Source organism: Gobio gobio, assembly GCF_949357685.1.
Source record: "Gobio gobio genome assembly, chromosome: 6".
Taxonomy (NCBI): domain Eukaryota; kingdom Metazoa; phylum Chordata; class Actinopteri; order Cypriniformes; family Gobionidae; genus Gobio; species Gobio gobio.
In genome coordinates, this window is record NC_137102.1 from 54,415,393 (window position 1) to 54,432,913 (window position 17,521).

At 38.8% G+C, this 17,521-nt stretch overlaps 1 protein-coding gene across 3 annotated transcripts in view; it reads left to right on the forward strand.

Annotated features, from left to right (window-relative positions):
* fyco1b (FYVE and coiled-coil domain autophagy adaptor 1b) overlaps positions 1-10,031 on the forward strand; it is a 50,534-nt gene extending 40,503 nt beyond the window's left edge. For all 3 annotated transcript variants that reach the window (XM_079820603.1, XM_079820605.1, XM_079820604.1), the window contains 5 exons: positions 1,526-1,646; positions 1,999-2,094; positions 2,873-3,083; positions 4,890-4,999; positions 7,530-10,031. In XM_079820603.1, the coding sequence (XP_079676729.1) occupies positions 1,526-1,646; positions 1,999-2,094; positions 2,873-3,083; positions 4,890-4,999; positions 7,530-7,608 (617 nt within the window). In that variant the 3' untranslated portion in view covers positions 7,609-10,031. The remainder of the gene's footprint in view (positions 1-1,525; positions 1,647-1,998; positions 2,095-2,872; positions 3,084-4,889; positions 5,000-7,529) is intronic.
* Positions 10,032-17,521: the final 7,490 nt, after the last annotated feature.

A 17,521-nucleotide genomic window follows, 5' to 3' on the forward strand; every position in this document is an offset into this window, starting at 1 on the left:
AGCCCAAAAACCTCACCAAATGTACATTTATATTCAAAAAATGGTTATTGATAACATGCCTGGTTATTGATAACAATGTTGACTTTTTGCACCTTTACAATACTTATAGGCAACTAGTCACTCCAAGAAAAAAGCCCAAAACTTTAACTTTAATTATTTTATTGCCATACCAATCAAGGTTGATAAGTAAGTTACCATTTTATCTCCTTAAAACATAACATTGATGATTAAAAAAATTAATTTCCCAGTAAAACGGATCAAATATGACTATATGTCCAGGTAGAAACTGTTAAAACGGCAATCCCTCAGAAAAACGCATCATTTTCAATGTCAACAGTAAGAAGCCAATTTACGTCCAAAAAGTGCCCAATATAGAGATTGGAAAAAGCAATGTAATAAACAGGCAGTTCACACGTTAATGCGTACACCACTGCCAAAATACATAATTCATTGATACTGTACAATAATCCGTCAACAAATAAATAACAACAATGCGTGTACCATTGTGTTGCACTTTGCTTTGACAAAACTACAGTATGTCTTTCGTGAAATACATGGCACACGCACTTAGCACAGTCAAAACGCATTAATCGTTGATTTAAACCTCTTTCAGCAGCTGTAGGGGTTGCTAGTTGCAAATGTCCTGAGTGTGTATATGACGATGGACAGGAGTCACGGTTATATTTATAAAGAGTCTTCGAGTCACAGGTGTAATTCAAGTTTGAGAGTTGAGTCACTCTCCCACTCTTTACTGTAGATACAACTTACTGTATATTTATGCCACTGTCATAGCGATCACTGGAATATACAGCTACGAGTTATCACGCTAAAAACCCGGCTAAAGTCATGAATGAGCACGTCTGCCAGCTGATCGCTGATTGGCTGAAAGTGCGGGCTCGTCGGCGAGAACCCGCCCTATCTGGCAACATGGTGTGTGATTTGTGCAGGTGCAGGCGTGATTGATCGCCTACAACCCAATAGGGTGTCAGAATGGTTTGTGTTTATCCTTCTCATCCAACCACAATCAAATTCACTCTGTCCGGATAGTGCGATTTATCTGGATAGTTGTTTTTTTTATGACAAGCCGGAATGAAAACATGCCGAAATGGAATAGGAGTAACGAGGCTATTATTAAAATGTAAGGAGTAGAAAGTACAGATAATTGCTTGAAAATGTAAGGAGTAGAAGTAAAAAGTAGGCTGAAAAATAATTACTCCAGTAAAGTATAGATACTCAAAATTTCTACTTAAGTAAGGTAACGAAGTATTTGTACTTCGTTACTTGACACCTCTGTTTGTTGACCAATCACAACACACTGGTCCAGCTGGCCTGCTTCTCAGATGGAGGGGCTTCATAGAGACAGGAACTAAACAGATTGTTTCTGACAGACTGGGAAGAGAGGAGCTGCAACAAAATGTCAAATGTGTTTTTGAACATTCAAGCATGAAAACCTATTCTAGTAGACCCCAAAAACAAAATCAAGACTTTGTAAAAGGGCATAATAGGTAATGTGTTTTCCCCACAGGGTCACTGAAGTCCCCTCGGCCAGATGACGCAGTATATGACATCATCACAGAAGAGGAGGTGAACTGTGTCCATGACAGCGACTCTTACTACACTGCGCTGTCACCAGAGACACAACAGCTGTGAGACACACACACACACACACACACACACCTGTCTTGTTAGCACAGATTCTCTGCACTAAACACAACACTCTGAATTTGTGCTGAAGTAACAAACAAAATTAAATTTGCTCCTGCTGAGCTGAACTCAGAGTTTCATTATTGGATTTATTTTCATTTATCAGAGCAAATTTGACATGAACACATGGTGCCTGCCAGTGTACTTAATGTACTAAGTAAACTACATAATATTGAAACTTGCGGACTTTGTTTTAATTTCATGTGTATCACTTGGTATGAAGTGTGCACTTCTATTCTGTGATTTAATAAGTGTATGACAGGAAATGAAATGTAAGTGCATATATGTCTTCAGAAGCAGCAGTGACATCGCCAGCACAGAAGATTCAGACGAGCTGATTGGCTCTGTTCAGGATGCTGAGATCTGCCTGCTGAAATCTGGAGAGAGGACGTGAGTGAGACACAACACTCATGATGTAGCCTGATGCCCTTATGATTTTTGCTAAATTATTGTTATTGTTACTATTACTCTCATCGTGACAAAAAGATAAATCTAGTATTGCAATGTTTATTGTTTTCCCATTTTTCCCCATTATTTTTCAAGTTTGGGTCACGCTTTAGATTAGGGTCCAGTTCTCTCTATTAACTAACTGTTAACTACGACTTTTGCTTCAATAAACTCCTAATTACTGCTTATTAATAGTTAATAAGGTAGTTGTTAACTCTAGATATTGAGGAGGATTAAGGGATGTAGAATGTGATTATGCAAAATAAGGCATTAATATGTGCTTTATAAGAATTAATAAACATTCAATATCCTAGTAATATGCATGCTAATAAGCTACTAGTTAATAGTGCGAATCGGACCCTAAACTAAAGTGTTACCCAAATTTGTTTACTGAAATCAAATGTGGGTTTGATTACGATTTTCTGTATTATTTACTGTACATGCAGTGGTAGTATTTATAGTACTTTCTTTAATTTATGCTGATTTTAAATCAATAAAAAATATATGATGCATTTTAATTTATGTATAATCATTATGCATTTTTATTACAGTAATGAGCTAATTTCAAAAGAACTCAAAAGATGCATTACGTTAATGAGAATTTAATGGAGATGTGCATATTTGTCATGAAAATAATTAATGTCAAAATAAATCTAGTATTGCAATATGTATCAATTTCCATGACCAGCATTGTTGACGTCAGTGATGTTGTGTTTCACAGGCTGTCTGTGCCGTTCAGTGTAATGGATGTGAATAAGTTTGGCGACATGTCCAGAGAACTCTTCATCAAGTCCAGCTGTTACAGTGCCATTCTCATAACCGCTGCACATCCGGGTCCTACAATCAGCTGGGTCTTCTCCTCTGAGCCCAAGAGCATCGCTTTCACCGTGGTATACAAAGAGAACACAAATACACCTCTAGAAGAGGCCAAGGTAACATACATATGCCATATGGCGCTTTATTGCTTACAGGCTTTGCTGTAAATGTATCAGCATTTCTCAGTTTAGAGGTCCATGCGCCAACCTGCTATTAAAATGCTTGGAAATGAACTCTGCCAATGTTTCAGCTTATGTTGTCATATTGCTGCTGTCCTGCCAAATTATATCCTCTTTGACTCAAAATTGATTCCATTGGCTATATATTTGCAATATTCTAATTAGAAATTTAGATGGTTGATGTTTTAACTGTCTATTTATACCAATGATTGTCTTTTATAATATACTGTATATAACGCATCACATTTCAGTTAGCTTGCAGTTAGCATTCTACTTCAGTTACTGCACATAATCATATCAAACCTTCATATGAATTTAGTGATTTTAGAGTTAAATATGGTAGCCCATACTTTATATTTTTCCATGTTTTTTATAGGCATTTTGTCAAAAGTTATGTTTATTATTTTAGACATCACCTTAGAAATATACTATTACAGTATGATATTCTCAGTAATATCCAAACAAACTACTAGAAATATATCATACTACACTACCGTTTGCTATTGGTCTTTTTAAAAAAAAAAGAAATTTAAACTTTTATTCAGTAAGGTTGCATTGAATTGATCAGAATTGACAGTAATTGTTACCAAAGGTTGTTGTTTGAAATAAACATTGTTCTTTTGAACTTTGTATTCATCAAAGAATCCTGAAAAAAATATCACTGTTTCCTCAAAAATATGAAGCAGCACAACTGTTTTCAACATTGATAATTATAAGAAATGTTTTGGCGTTTTTTGAGCAGTAAATCAGCATATTAGAATAATTTCTGAAGGATCATGTGACACTGAAGAGTAATGATGCTGAAAATCCAGCTTTAAATCACAGGAATAAATTACATTTTGAAATATATTAACATAGTTTTAAAATTATTTTAAATTGTAATAGTATTTCACATTATTACTGTTTTTACTGTAGTTTTGATTAAATGCTACCTTGGTGAGCATAAGAGACTTCTTTCAAACCTCAACATTTGAACAGTATTTATATTATTGTATACTGTACTATATTACTATATATTAGATGTAAGAGACATTTCTGATTACTGAGTGATACCTTTAGCCTGGCTCCGCCCTCCTACGTACTTCTGCTCAATTTTCATTTTCCCTCAGTACTCCATCTGGGACTGCGGTATATTCTCTGTTTTTCTCCGGTTTACTCTCTGTACAAATGAAATGTACGAGAGTCTGGTAGGACCAGGCTACGATACCTTGAGGTCCAGAGGGGATTTGGATTCAGCAGAAAAGTCCCATGCTAATGTTATGTGCCATAACTTTAACGGTTTCAGTGCTCTATTGTAAGATTTTGTCAAGGAGTTTGAGCTAGATACGTTTTGTATGAGCTGATGCATTTACTCCACATCATTTGCCATTTTATTGAACTAGTATTATATACTATTTTCCAGCAGAACACATTAACAATCATCTCTAGACAGACAGTGACATCAGACATTAACAATATTTCCCCAGTGGTGTGTGAAGCAGTTGCAATACATATACGATGCCGAAAGCCGTTGCTTGTGTGAATAACAGATGTGGTACCTTAACTGGAGAAGTTAATTCAGCAATTTTACAGCGAATTAACAGTTGTCATGTACGGACATGGTTATATCTGTCAAACACGCATTGCAGTGAGTGTTGACAAAAAGAGGCCACAGCACTTCTCTCAGCACTTCTCTCCTGTGGTGATGACATCTGGACAGCTTTAGAAATCTTAGCATAATAATAAATGTATCCTCTTTTTCAGGTTCTGATCCCTCTGACGAGATGTAACTCTCACAAGGAAACAATTCAGGGTCAGTTGAAGGTCAGGAACGCTGGAGAATACACTCTTATCTTCGACAACTCCTTCTCCAGGTTTGTACTGAGATCAGTTAATTCCTCTTCTGTCATTCTCTCTTAAGGAGTTTTCACACCTGGCTCACTTGGAGCCTTTTTTATTTTTTTAGAGGTAACAGAATCATACGCAACAAACTGCGATGCACTGTGTATTCTGACACTTTTCTATCCGAACCCCAATTAGCTTCTTGAGCAATTTGAGCTACAGTAGCTCTTCTGTTTGATCGAACCACACGGGCCAGCCTTCGCTCCCCTCGTGCATCAATGACCCATGACCCTGTCGCCAGTTCACCACCGTTCCTTCCTTGGACCTTTTTATAGAGACTGACCACTGCAGACCGGGAACACCCCACAAGAGCTGCAGTTTTGGAGATGCTCTGACCCTTGTCAAACTCACTCAAATCCTTACGCTTGTCCATTTTTCCTGCTTCTAACACATCAACCTTTAGGACAAAATGTTAACTTGCTGCCTAATATATCCCACTCACTAACAGGTGCCGTGATGCAGAGATAATCAGTGTTATTCACTTCGATCAGGCATAACATTATGGCAGGTGGTGTATATATGTACATATACAGGGGTTTGATAGTAACTGAAACACTGGCCAATATAGTGTTGGAGGTTGCCCTACTCACTGCAGAAATAAATGCGCACATCAACTGTTTCCACCTACTGTTCGTCAGGAGCTCCACAGAGTCAATATTCATGGTCGTGCTGCTATAGCCAAACCTGTGGTCACTCATGCCAATGCCAAGTCTTTCCTACTACTGTGGAAGTTAGTGAAGCACATGGTGGATCAGTGATAGTTTGGGCTGCAATATCATGGCATTCCCTACTGTGCTTGATGAGCGTCACTGCCAAGGACTACCGAACCATTCTGGAGGACCATGTGCACCTAATGGTTCAAACATTGTACCCTGAAGGGGGTGCCGTGTATCCGCATGGTAATGCACCAATACACACAGCAAGAAATGGTTTGTTGAACATGAAAGTTAAGTTGAACTTATCTTCCATGGCCTGCACATAGTCATCAGATCTAAATATATTTCAGCCACTTTGGGGTAAATTAACATTTTCCTCCACCAGCATCACATAGTGACCCGGCCACTGTTCTGGAAGAGCAATGGCTCAAAATCCCTCTGACCACTGTAAAGGACTTATATCTGTCATTCCCAAGACAAATTGATGCTGTATTGGCCGCAAAAGGAGACTCTACACCAGGGGTTTTCACACTTTATGATTCCAAGGACCCCCAAATATGATGAACCTTTTATGAGGGACCCCCTTCCTAAAATCTTTCTATATTTTTTTTATGTATGATAAAAATTTAGACTGTAGATAAATAGTAAGTGTGACATTATAAATACAACATATTGTTTCCAAACTTAAATTGGCTATATTATTGGATGTATAAACCTGAAGAAGAACATTTTCAATTAAAGGGGTGGTTCCGTGTTTTTTTTCTAGGCTTGGTTGTGTTTATGGGGCGCAGTATAACATGTCTTAATACTTTTTTTAAAACGCAGTATTTTTCTTATATTTTACCTTTATTCCACAGCTGTCTCCACTGTCCTTTGAACGGCTCGTTTACTTCCTGCTTCTGTGAAGCCTCCGAAAAACGCAATGGTCTTAGATTGGTTAGATGGCCAAATGTAGTTTGTAGTTCTGCATCAGCTCTCTCTCTTTCATAATGACTGCGACGTGGCCTCACCCACTTTGTTCCGTGTTCGCGGGGGCATTGTTTATGTTAATAGCAAGGGTTTATGATGTCACCAACCCGGGAAGAAGCTTGTTGTAGTCCAAACCGGCCGTTTTTGTAGGCAATAAACTGCCATAACTTTAAAAGACAATATCTCCGTTTGCATTGAACTTTCAGCGCTGTAACTTTGCAGATACTGTTTATGCTTAAGCAGCAACATTACACACTAACTAAAGTTAAAAAAGTGAAATCGCATGCAACCACCCCTTTAAAAATTAGTACAACTTTCACAATAAATGTATGCAAGCAGCTTATGTACTGCGTTAAGAATACTGATACAAAGCAAACATATACAATTCTGGAAAGTATGTTTAAACATTTAGAAATTAAACAGAATGTTTGATAGACTTTATCCATTTTTGCTTTGAGTTTTCTGGGGACCCCTTGGAACCTTCTGGAGGACCCTTGGGGGTCCCTGGACCCCAGTTTGAAAACACCTGCTCTACACGTTACCAATAAAAATATATAATTTATCAGTTAGAGCGGGAATGATGGCTCCATTCGTATAAGTGCTTGCGTGTGTCACGACAGCTACAGATGAGCCTGTCAATCTATTATAATGGATGACGCAGTAAACAGGTGAACGCTGACCAATAAGAAGATACGTTTACAAGATAAGTTTTACTCACGTGTGACTTGCATAAACCCATTTTGGTACACTTAGAAATGTTGCCTTGGGAAAGCAAACCGAGCCAAGAAAAAAGTGCAACATTGTAACAAATAAAGTCAGAACAAAGCAAACTATCTACAAGTCTGACAACATGTTTTGTTGTTGTTCCTCTTTGCAGGTTCGTCTCCAAGAAGGTCCTGTACAAACTGAGTATAGAGAAGCCAGAGGAAGCCAATGGAAGTGATTGTTCTTCATAAGAAAACACATCACGCACACTATTCCGTCTGTGCCAGGTCATGGGACTGCTTGTTGAGGATTGTGTCTGTTCATCAAGCCAAACATGGGATGCTGCTTTCACAATCAAATGAATGGAATTTTTGTCCTATTAATAATGTTAAAATCTATTTTCTAAAAATCTAATTCAAAAGCCACATCCCTCTTATGAATGATTCCTTTTCATTCATAACCTCTTGAATGATTTTAAAATACTCTAATAGCCGGAATGACACAATATCTCTGACATACTTATCAATGAATCTAAAGGGAATGGATGGCGCAAAAAAAACAAACTCTGAAATGCAGTGAAATATTGAGAGCTGTGTGGTCAGTAGTTAAATAGTTGAAGTTTGAAGGATAGGAGATTATGCACTACAGAAGAGCTTTATTATTGTTTTTTAATTAAATTAGTGATTGTAGATATGCTGAAAATTACTTATACGACATCAGGTTACTCACATACCAGTCTTTTCCTTTAACATTCTGTGGTAACTTTACAATACGCTCTCATTTATTAACAATAATTCAATGCATTAACTAACATGAAATAACAGTGATTTTTACAGCATTATTACCATTTGTTTATGTCAGTTAATAAAAATGTTAATGTTCATCTTAGTTCACAGTGCTTTAACAAATGCTAACAGAACTTTTGGTCTTAAAATGTATTCATTAGTAAGTATTTAGATTAACATTAACCAATAATAATAAATGCTGGAGATGGACTATTCCTTGTTAGTTCATTTTAACTAATGTAGTTAACTAATGTTAATAAATGAAATGTATTGTAAAGTGTTACCCATTCTTTTATACCATCTGTCTAATAGCAATACAAGTCTAACACAGATGCTAAAATGGAGGAATTTGTGCAAAATGTGTCTTTCTTAATTATAGAATCTATAGAAAGGAAACTAATATATTTTATTGTGAGATTGCTCAGTATTGGTATATTCTATTCTGGGCATCATGTTTTTTTAAAGAAAAGCTTTATAAGTCAACTAAGATTTTTATGCAGACATAAAATCTGTATTCTGAAAGGACGAGTACACAGTAATAAGAGACTCCATTTCCTGGCAGCCTTGTTTATTATCAACCAAAAAAAAAATGCATTTTTATTCAGCTGACGCCAGGCAAAAATGTATAAGCAATAACTCAGTGACTGTGTTTTTTGCATAAATAAGATTTTTGGCAGCCACACAGTGCAATAACTCCAGCCTAAAAATGGTGAATATTGTAAATGACACTTTTTGTAATAGCTACATTTTAATAAGAAGCACTGATACTTTAATAAAAAGCATAGACACTGTTGCACTTTCTGAATGTGTTTCAGGCTGATGAAGGTGCTTGATCAGAGTACTGTAAGCATATCAGAGTGACTAGCAGTAATTTTTTATCTGCAGTTAGTGTAAAGAGCTGTGATATAACAGTAGTAAAATGGAGCTTTTGAAATAAAACTACCTGATGGCGTGACTCTCTTTTGTTAATTCCCCCCAACCCCAACTATATATTTCTTCCCCTTAGGCCCGAAAATGAACCACATTGGTTCTTGCTGAAGCTCAAACGTACTACGTAACATGAGAATGAACCTCATTGGTTCTTACTGAAGCTCAAACGTGCTGCGTAACACGAGAATTAACCTTATTGGTTCTTGCAGAAGCTCAAACGTGCTGCGTAACACAAGAATGAACCTCATTGGTTCTTGCAGAAGCTCAAACATGCTGCGTTACATGAGAATGAACCTCATTGGTTCTTGCTGAAGCTCAAACGTGCTGCGTTACATGAGAAAGAACCTCATTGGTTCTTGCAGAAGCTCAAACGTGCTGCGTTACATGAGAATGAACCTCATTGGTTCTTGCTGAAGCTCAAACGTGCTGCGTTACATGAGAATTAACCTCATTGGTTCTTGCAGAAGCTCAAACGTGCTGCGTTACATGAGAATGAACCTCATTGGTTCTTGAGGAAGCTCAAACGTGCTGCGTAACACAAGAATGAACCTCATTGGTTCTTGTGGAAGCTCAAACGTGCTGCGTAACACAAGAATGAACCTCATTGGTTCTTGTGGAAGCTCAAACGTGCTGCGTTACATGAGAATGAACCTCATTGGTTCTTGCTGAAGCTCAAACGTGCTGCGTTACATGAGAATGAACCTCATTGATTCTTGTGGAAGCTCAAACGTGCTGCATAACACAAGAATGAACCTCATTGGCTCTTGTTGAAGCTCAAACTGGCTGCGTAACACAAGAATGAACCTCATTGGTTCTTGCTGAAGCTCAAACGTGCTGTGTTACTTGAGAATGAACCTCATTGGTTCTCGCACGTGAAGCGAACATGCTTGAACTTCTCTTTGTGTGAGTTGATGAATGTTTAAATGTGAATAAAAGCCTAAATCCAATCTGTTCATCATATAAAGTGATTGAGTCTCTTCAGAAAATTTGGACTAAATTTATATGGATCTCCATATGAACTTTTTGAAGCGTCAAAGTGGTAGTTGCGTAGCTGTCTATGCAAGAACAGAAATCTCTCAGATTTCATCTAAATGATCATCATTTGTGTTCTGAAGATGAACAAAGGTCTTGCGGGTTTGGAACGACATGAGGGTAATTCATGACAGAATTTAAATTTTTGGGCGAACTACCCCTTTAATTCAGCTATATTTCAATTTAAGCAAATTATTAGCTTTAATTTCAGTCAACAATAACACTGTGTGCGCCAGTGTATAATTCTTGTTGTATATCAAAACACATAAACCTTTTTAAATAATGTGTAAATAGTGTACTCCCATGGCATTGCCATCTGCTCCACAGATATTTGCATGTACTTCAATGTGATTAGCTCGGTCTCTATGCACGTGTCCACTAAGGATATTGATTATTCCCTGCCAGGGCTGCATCCAGTCATGCTCAGATGCCGGTTGCCCGTGGTTACAGCAGCGCTGCAGAGGGCGAGCGCCGTTGATCTCACCGTGAAGTCCATCTGAACACAGTGTGTTTGTGGTGCAGAGTCCAGACCATTTCCCAAGGTTAATGAACCCATTGTAAATCAGATCACATCCTGCGACCGGCCTGCAATGATCAGAGATTTACACACATACTGGCAGAGAGAGAGAGAGAGAGCTGGGGGAGGGTGTGTAGAAAAATGTGAGTTGAATATCAATGTGTGTACTATTGCACACACACACACACACACATACATACATACACAAAAGAAACTACATGCTCAGGATTTGGGGAAACAGATGTGATCATTTAAGATTCGACCTTTAAAAATGCATACTGGTTTTTCAACAAGTAATCTGAAATTAGTATTATGTAACATTTGTTCACGAGTGAATCACTGTTGAATTGTTACAATTTTGCAGATTGATTCAGTTTTAATATCACATTGTTTCAATGTCCTTTTGTACAGATCTTGTTAAAAACACACTGACTGTTTTACAGTCAGTAAATTTAGCATTAGGCTTTATTTTGTAATTGTAACAAAAACTGACAGTAAAAAATCTAAAGTGAATCTGGACTAGGTAAGCAGCTTGGTGTGAAGAAATCAACTGTGGGAGCAATTATTAGAAAATGGAAGACATACAAGACCACTGATAATCTCCCTCGATCTGGGGCTCCAGGCAAGATCTCACCCCGTGGGGTCCAAATGATCACAACGTGATCACGTGTCCCCCTGCTTAAGCCAGTACATGTCCGGGCCCGTCTGAAGTTTGCTAGAAAGCATTTGGATGATCCAGAAGAGGATTGGGCCAAACTACCAGCAACAGTGTGTAAAAACTAGGGATGCACCGAATCCAGGATTCGGATTCGGCCGAATATTGGGCTTTTTGACGGGGTTCGGTTTCTGCCGAACCTCAGAATTTTTTTCCGCCAAACCCGAACCCTAGGCTTGCACTACGCGCACTCCGCTGGTCGAACGTAATGATGCCGCCGTTGACAGTGAAAATGGAACTCATAAACAGAAAACGTGGCAGTAGGCCTATGCTACTTTAAGTCAAAAGAAGGCGATTCAAGTCGGGCTACATGATCAATTTGTGCATGAAGGACTCTAGAGACAGCAGCCAAAATGTATTTTATTTTACCGTGCAAACAGCCGCATATAGATCAGATAAAATATAAATAAAAATAATAAAATGCATAGGCCTACACTAAATATTTTTCACTTAAATAATTACCAAATTAAGATGAGAAAACGAAAATACACTGAATCTGTAATATTTGAAGAACCGGAATCGTTTTTTTTTTTGTCAAATAAAAATAGAAGGCCTAGGCTACCTCAATACACACCTTGTATGTTTTTTGTTTGTTTGTTTGTTTTTTAAGTAACATGTCTAAGTGATGTGGGTTAGTCTGGAGCGCAGCCTGTTGACAGTTAAACCCGCGGCAGAAAACAACCTCAATCCGTCGGTCTCCACAGCGCGAGTCCCAGCTGACAGCGCGCGCGCGCCTCCTGCGCTCTCCGTTGTGTTGTTCTTTGAAACGACAGAAGACGACTCGGGGTAATTTTTCTATAAACCATCAGGAAACAGGGGCGAGAAGAACGTACGCGACAATGTTTACTTTAGTAAACTTGACCACAACCACACTATTAAAAGCCTTAAACAAGGCTTCAGATGGCACTGATGTCCCGGGAATACAGAGATAACGCCTCGCTAGAGTGGCCAGCCTCGGGAAGCCTTCCACCAGTCAGGAGCTTGTACTACTGCTGTATTTTTCTGTCGAAATGGTCCCACTCAGTAAGCTTTCCCATTGCGTCATTTTGCCAGATATATCTGGTTTGTGGGTGCACAAACGCACCGCAAGTGAACAAATAACGCTATACAGCATAATTTTCTTAACCATGCATCAAAAAACAAACAAACAAAAATGCTTTAAAAACATTTAAACCGTTTAACTGGTAGAATTAATCGGTCAAAGTTCTTACTTTCGGTTAACGGTTAAATGGCCAATAGCATACACTGCTGTGGACGTTGTTTACTTCGTTAATGTGTTTACTGTGATAATGGACTGAGGATGGGAGAAGGATTCGGTTTCGGATTCGGCTGAATCTTAACTAGTGGATTCGGTATTCGGCCGAACCCCAAAAATCTGGATTCGGTGCATCCCTAGTAAAAACCTTGTGGAGACTTACAGAAAATGTTTGACCTCTGTGATTGCCAACAAAGGGTATGTAAACTTCCATCCATTTAGCCCAAAAACCGGATGCTAACGGCTTGGTCAAAAGACATTCTGTGTGTAAGCCTTTTCAGCATTTCGGTGAAGTTCTCTTAATTTATTGATATCTCATTTCAACTCCATAAATAATTTTATCTGACTCCAATTTTATGTGACTCCATAAAGTGTGTTACGTTTAGAGTTTATCAGCTGATTTTATGATTACTTGCGATTTTAATTTAGATCGTTGATTTTTCTTAGTATCACTTATTTTCAAATATTCGTTCCACCATGGGACCCGGAGCCGCACCGAGGCTAGTGTCGCGAATCACTAGCTCTCACGACACAAATTAGTCAGTTCTGATATTACAGAGGATTGCAGAGTGAACTATTTTAACTTTAAGTGAGTCCCACAGGTTTACTCATAACAAAAAGTGTAATTTGATTAATAAGCATGGAAGCTGCAACTTATAATACCATCGACAGTCAGAAATCTGATTTTCTCTCATGCTTGGCTCGATGCTCCCGCTATAGAGTCTATGGAGATTTGCGGTAGCCCCTACTTACTCCTCGTGTGACTCTACTAAAATAATGATTTCAGAAAGATGCAGAATAAATCAAGATTAACATTTATTTTGGCCAGACAGGAAAAGTAAATAAGTAAACAAGAATCCATGGTACACAACTGATCAGCGTAAAAACATAAACACAATCGCAAAGTAATATGCAAAGAGTCATCATGTCTGGCATAATACATGCAATGTGTGTGTGTGTGTCCCAAAGACACTCACACAGACTGCATGGGGGTTCTGGCTACAGAATTTTTCCCACTGAAAGCTATGTTACCATCCCTTAAATACTCCAACTAGAACAAAAGGGTTATAAATATTTGCAACACAACCACCTGGTTTTGGGGGAGTGCATCAGATATCTTTGAAGAGACTCCTCAAAAGGAGAACTGAATTCTCATTAGTTTTCAATCTTTCTAATACTACTAGTGACTGCAGTGAAACTGAGACCATTTTACCATTCGCACCGAGACCTTTAAAAACACATCAAACATGAAAGGGATTAAGCAATAGGTTTACAAGATACATCATCATTGGTACATCTGGATTTGGTGACTTGAAAACAGGGCAAGGAGAGGGCAAAATGGGGAGGGGGGAGGAATGTTTCATCAGGGTGGTGTCTCACAGTTTCTGTGAGATCTTCTCTCAAGATTAGTGACTTTTATTGTTCTATTGCTGGGATGTGGATCTAAGATTTTATCTTAGCAGCAAAACCGATCCTTACAGGTATATAACAAAGTATTGAGATTAACTTTTGTTATTGACCAAATACTTATTTTCCACCATAATTTGGAAATAAATTCTTTAAAAATCAGACAATGTGATTTTCTGGATTTTTTTTCCATGTCTCTCATAGTTGAAGTGTACCTATGATGAAAATTACAGGCCTCTCTCATCTTTTTAAGTGGGAGAACTTGCACAATTGGTGGCTGACTATATACTTTTTTGCCCCACTGTATATTGTATAGCAGCATGGTTAAAAAAAAAAAAAAAAAAAAAAACACTTTCACATTAGCATTTTAACACCGAACCTAAAGGCATAGGGATATGTTCACAACCTGATTGGTCGGCTTGTATTATATATTTCGCCAACATCAAAACAATGCTGTGTTCTGGGCTAAATGCACCCGTTGTGTGTGCGTAGCTACATATGATGGTATTTTGACCAGCTGAGAACTCGTGAAGAGCTTATAAAATGTGTAAAGGAGTCAAACAGCGGCAGGAATCCCTCCGGGAAACCAACATCTGCCTCGCGGAGATGCAGTTCTGATGCCTGTACCGAACTGTGGTGGGCAACATCATATGACTAGAAAAAACAGTTATGCTTGAACATTCTGTCCTTTTGCACATTTCATTCGAACCGCACCAGAGTTCGTTTGGAAGTGCAACTTTTTAGCGGTCTCGGTTCGGATGGCAGCGTTCTCACTTATTCATATGAACCGCGGAGCAAAAGCACCAGGGTTTGTTTTATTCTGCCCAAACATGCCGAGTGTTAACACACCCATAGTTTTGTGCACGTTTTGCTTTACAGGCAGTGCACTTTCAGTCCATAGTGTTTTGGCTTGGAATGGAATACTAACTCTGTATTTGCGTACTAATTAAATAGTATGGAAAGCTATACATCAACAGGTGTTTCAGTAGTATGCTATGTTGTCATATGATCCCACTGTGCTCTCTCTCTCTCTCTCTCTCTCTCTCTCTCTCTATATATATATATATATATATATATATATTATTGCCAGAGAGAGAAGCGTGATTGGTCACTCCAGAGAACACGTCTCCACTGATCTAGTGAGTCTAGTGGCGGTGTGCTTTACCCCACTGCATCCAACGCTCTGCATTGCACTTGGTGATGTAAGGTTTGGATGCAGCTGCTCGGCCATGGAAACCCATTCCATAAAGCTCTCTACACACTGTTCTTGAGCTAATCTGAAGGCTACATGAAGTTTGGAGGTCTGTAGCTATTGACTCTGCAGAAAGTTGGGGACTTCTGCGCACTGTGCGCCTCAGCATGCGCTGACCCCGCTCTGTGATTTTATGTGGCCTACCACTTTGTGGCTGAGTTGCTGTTGTTCCCAGTTGCTTTCATTTTGTTATAATACCTGTCGTGGAAATTATTTTATCTTCAAAGTAATTAGGATTCAGAGAAGTATTGAAAGTATTGAAATATTTCCTGCAGGAAAGGCATTTCATCTCTCCGAGCTTTCAGAGAGAGAAAGGCAAACTTCCCTCTGTGTCTGAAAGCTTTATGCCCCCACCCTCGCAAACACAAGCTGCCGCACTCAACATCCTCTTTATTTTCTTTTGCAGCTTGCACACGGAGGGTTCACAGAAGTCGCGTATCCAAAACACATAAACGTAGCATTAATCATGACATATTCCTTAATATAAATATACTCTGTATCTACCTGTTGCCGGGCAGAAGTTTCCCCTTTTACAATTTCTCTGTACTAGGCCTTTTCTTGTTATTTATTTTCAGCGAAACTAAGCAGAACTTAAAGGGTTAGTTCACCCAAAAATGAAAATTCTGTCATTAATTACTCACCCTCATGTTGTTGGACACCTGTAAGACCTCCGTTCATCTTCAGAACACAAATGAAGATATTTTTGTTGAAAGCTGATGGCTGAGAAAGGCTTCAGATAGGCCTCCATTGGCATTCAGTACATTTACACTCCCAAGACACATAAAAGGCACTAAAAACGTCGTTATAAAGTCCATCTCACCACAGTGACTCTACAATAATTTTACGATGCGACGACAATAGTTTTTGTGCGCAAAAAACAATCAAAATAATGCCTTTATCCAACTTGTTCTTGTCTTCCGTGTGTGCCTCCACGACGCATGCGCGAGAATATGACGCAGATCCGGCGTTCGGACACATGACCCAGAAGCGATTTGTTTACAAGCAGAGGAAGACGCGCGTATCTAAGCTGTTGAATTCTACATTGATCGTGCTTTAGGTCTTGGCGTAGTGCTCAAATGGGGCTAAAGTGTGCATTTCATGGATTCCCGAACGCCAGCGCTACGTCATATTCTCGCGCATGCGTCGTGGAGGCACACACGGAAGACAAGAAGAGGTTGAATAAAGTCGTTATTTTGATTTTTTTTGCGCACAAAAACTATTGTCGTCGCTTCGTAAAATTATTGTAGAGTCACTGTGGTGAGATGGACTTTGTAACGACGTTTTAAGTGCCTTTTATGGGTCTTGTGAGTGTTAATGTACTGAATGCCAATGGAGGCCTATCTGAAGCCTTTCAGAGCCATCAGCTTTCAACAAAAATATCTTCATTTGTGTTCCGAAGATGAACGGAGGTCTTACGGGTGTCGAACGACATGAGGGTGAGTAATTAATGACAGAATTTTCATTTTTGGGTGAACTAACCCTCTAATGTTCTCTGAAGTTTATTTTAATAAGGCATCAAAACTAAGCAGAACTTAATGTTCTCTGAAGCTTTACTTAATAAGGCATTGGTTACAGGAAATTAATTTTAAAGCATGCATTCAAATTGCCATAACATACCACTAACAGTTGACCCTAAATCTTTGCTCACTCTCCTTACGTGTCCAGTACAGGGATGGGGAGAAAATGTGGCCAGTGGTCATGGCTCTGATATGGCTCTGATATCCCACTGTAGTGCCTTTAGCATTATTCAATGCGTTGACGTAATTTCCAATGAAACAGGAAGACAGGGTGAGACATAACGAACAGCGAACATAACAACCCTTTAAAATAATAATAGTGGTTAGTTTTTATCACAGCTTGATCCAGAGCCTTTGAGCTCGGTAAAGTTGCAATATCCTCCTAATCTCTAACCGTTTCTCCTCATAATCTCCTCCATATATCATTCTTTGTAGATTTCAAATGGGTCCAATATGTTTTCTGGTATGTGCCGACTCGCACATATGATCTGCTCTGTGCTATCGTGTCTCTGGACCGGAGCTGTGGCGGTTCGCGTGACACTAACATTGAAACCAGACTTAATTCGCCCCAATGGAAACCATATTTACATCGTCTGAATCGTTCCTTATCTCCTATATAGTGCACTATGTGCCATTAAACATGTATAAAATAGTAAATGTGTGAACAAGTGACCGATTTCAGCCGCAGCTTCAGCTTCTATATATAATGTAGGGGGCGGGGCTTCAGATTCTAGAGATTTGATTTCATGGGGAC